Source organism: Cariama cristata, unplaced genomic scaffold (genome assembly GCF_000690535.1).
Source record: "Cariama cristata isolate BGI_N322 unplaced genomic scaffold, ASM69053v1 scaffold28307, whole genome shotgun sequence".
Taxonomy (NCBI): Eukaryota; Metazoa; Chordata; class Aves; order Cariamiformes; family Cariamidae; genus Cariama; species Cariama cristata.
The window spans coordinates 7,021-8,391 of NW_009625370.1; the positions used below are offsets into that span (position 1 = coordinate 7,021).

The 1,371-nt window shown below is 62.1% G+C and overlaps 1 protein-coding gene across 1 annotated transcript in view; it reads left to right on the forward strand.

Annotated features, from left to right (window-relative positions):
• The window catches only part of PTK2B (protein tyrosine kinase 2 beta), an 8,283-nt gene extending 6,991 nt beyond the window's left edge, over positions 1 to 1,292 (forward strand). Inside the window, exons 13-15 of the mRNA XM_009703600.1 lie at positions 258 to 404; positions 909 to 989; positions 1,077 to 1,292. Of these exons, the coding sequence (XP_009701902.1) occupies positions 258 to 404; positions 909 to 989; positions 1,077 to 1,292 (444 nt within the window). The remainder of the gene's footprint in view (positions 1 to 257; positions 405 to 908; positions 990 to 1,076) is intronic.
• Positions 1,293 to 1,371: the final 79 nt, after the last annotated feature.

Below are 1,371 nucleotides of genomic sequence, written 5' to 3' on the forward strand. Positions count from 1 at the left end.
CCTGGATCGGGACACCACGGTCCCGGTCCTCCTCCTCCATCTCCACAGTCTCATTCCTCCTCCTCTACCTCCACCGTCCCTCCGTATCTGCAGGATGGGATTTTTCCAACTCCCCCAGGCCCCAGAGGGGTCAGACCCAGCAGCATCGGGGTGTTGGGTGGGAGGTGGACGGGTCTGGCCAGAGCCCCCCATAGCTGTTGGTCATTCCCTCCTTGCCCCCTCGGTCCATCTGATCCCAATGTGTCCCCGGTCCCCAGCAGTCCATCCACCCGGCCCCCACCGCCAACCTGGACCGCACCGATGACACGGTGTACAGCAACGTCATGGACCTGGTGCGGGCCGTGCTGCAGCTGAAGAATGAGATCAGCCTCCTGCCCCCGGAGGGGTACATCCTCGTGGTGAAGGTAGGGAGGGCAGGGAGGGGACAACACCAGGGCTTCTACAGGGAACGGGAGAGGGAGTTGGGAATGAGACTGCTGAGCGACTCCCACCAAGCATCCTTGTCGGGAACGTCTTGCATATATAGGAGGGAGCATTTCCAACATGCCCAGCTCCTCCTTTGGATCCTTGGGTCAGTGATGGGGAGTTTCCGACACGCCCTGCTCCTCCGTTGGGTCCTTGGGTCAGTGGTGGTAGCACTTCCAGCACTCCCTGCTCCTCCGTTGGGTCCTTGAGTCAATGGTGGGAGCATTTCCAGGATGTCCTGCTCCTCCGTTGAGTCCTTGGGTCAATGATGAGAGAGTTTCCCACACGCCCTTCTCCTCCGTTGGGTCCTTGGGTCAATGGTGGGAGAGTCTCCCGCCATGCCTCTCTCCCGAATGGGATCCTTGACTCAGCGGCACAGACCGTTCCCATGCATCGCTTCCCTGTGCCCTGGATCCGTCCTAACCCTGCCGCCCTCCCCGCAGAACGTGGGCCTGTCCCTGCGGAAGCTGATCGGCAGCGTCGACGAGATCCTGCCTGTCCTGCCCGCTGCCTCCCGCACCGAGGTAGGACCGGGAAGGAGGGAAAGGGGTCTGGCATAGGGTCGTGTGCTGGTGGCATCCCTGTCTGTAACCCCTGCGTGTCATGGTCAGATCGAGGGGACCCAGAAGCTGCTCAACAAGGACTTGGCCGATCTCATCAACAAGATGCGCCTGGCGCAGCAGAACGCCGTCACCTCGCTGAGCGAGGAGTGCAAGCGGCAGATGCTGACGGCCTCCCACACCCTGGCCGTGGATGCCAAGAACCTCCTGGATGCCGTGGACCAAGCCAAGGTCCAGGCCAACCTGGTGAAGCTGTGCTTGGAGTGAGGGCAGGGGCAGAGAGAGGGAAGGAGAAGGGGTAGGGAAGGAGAGGAGGAGAGGGACCGCCGTGCTATGGTCGGTGGAG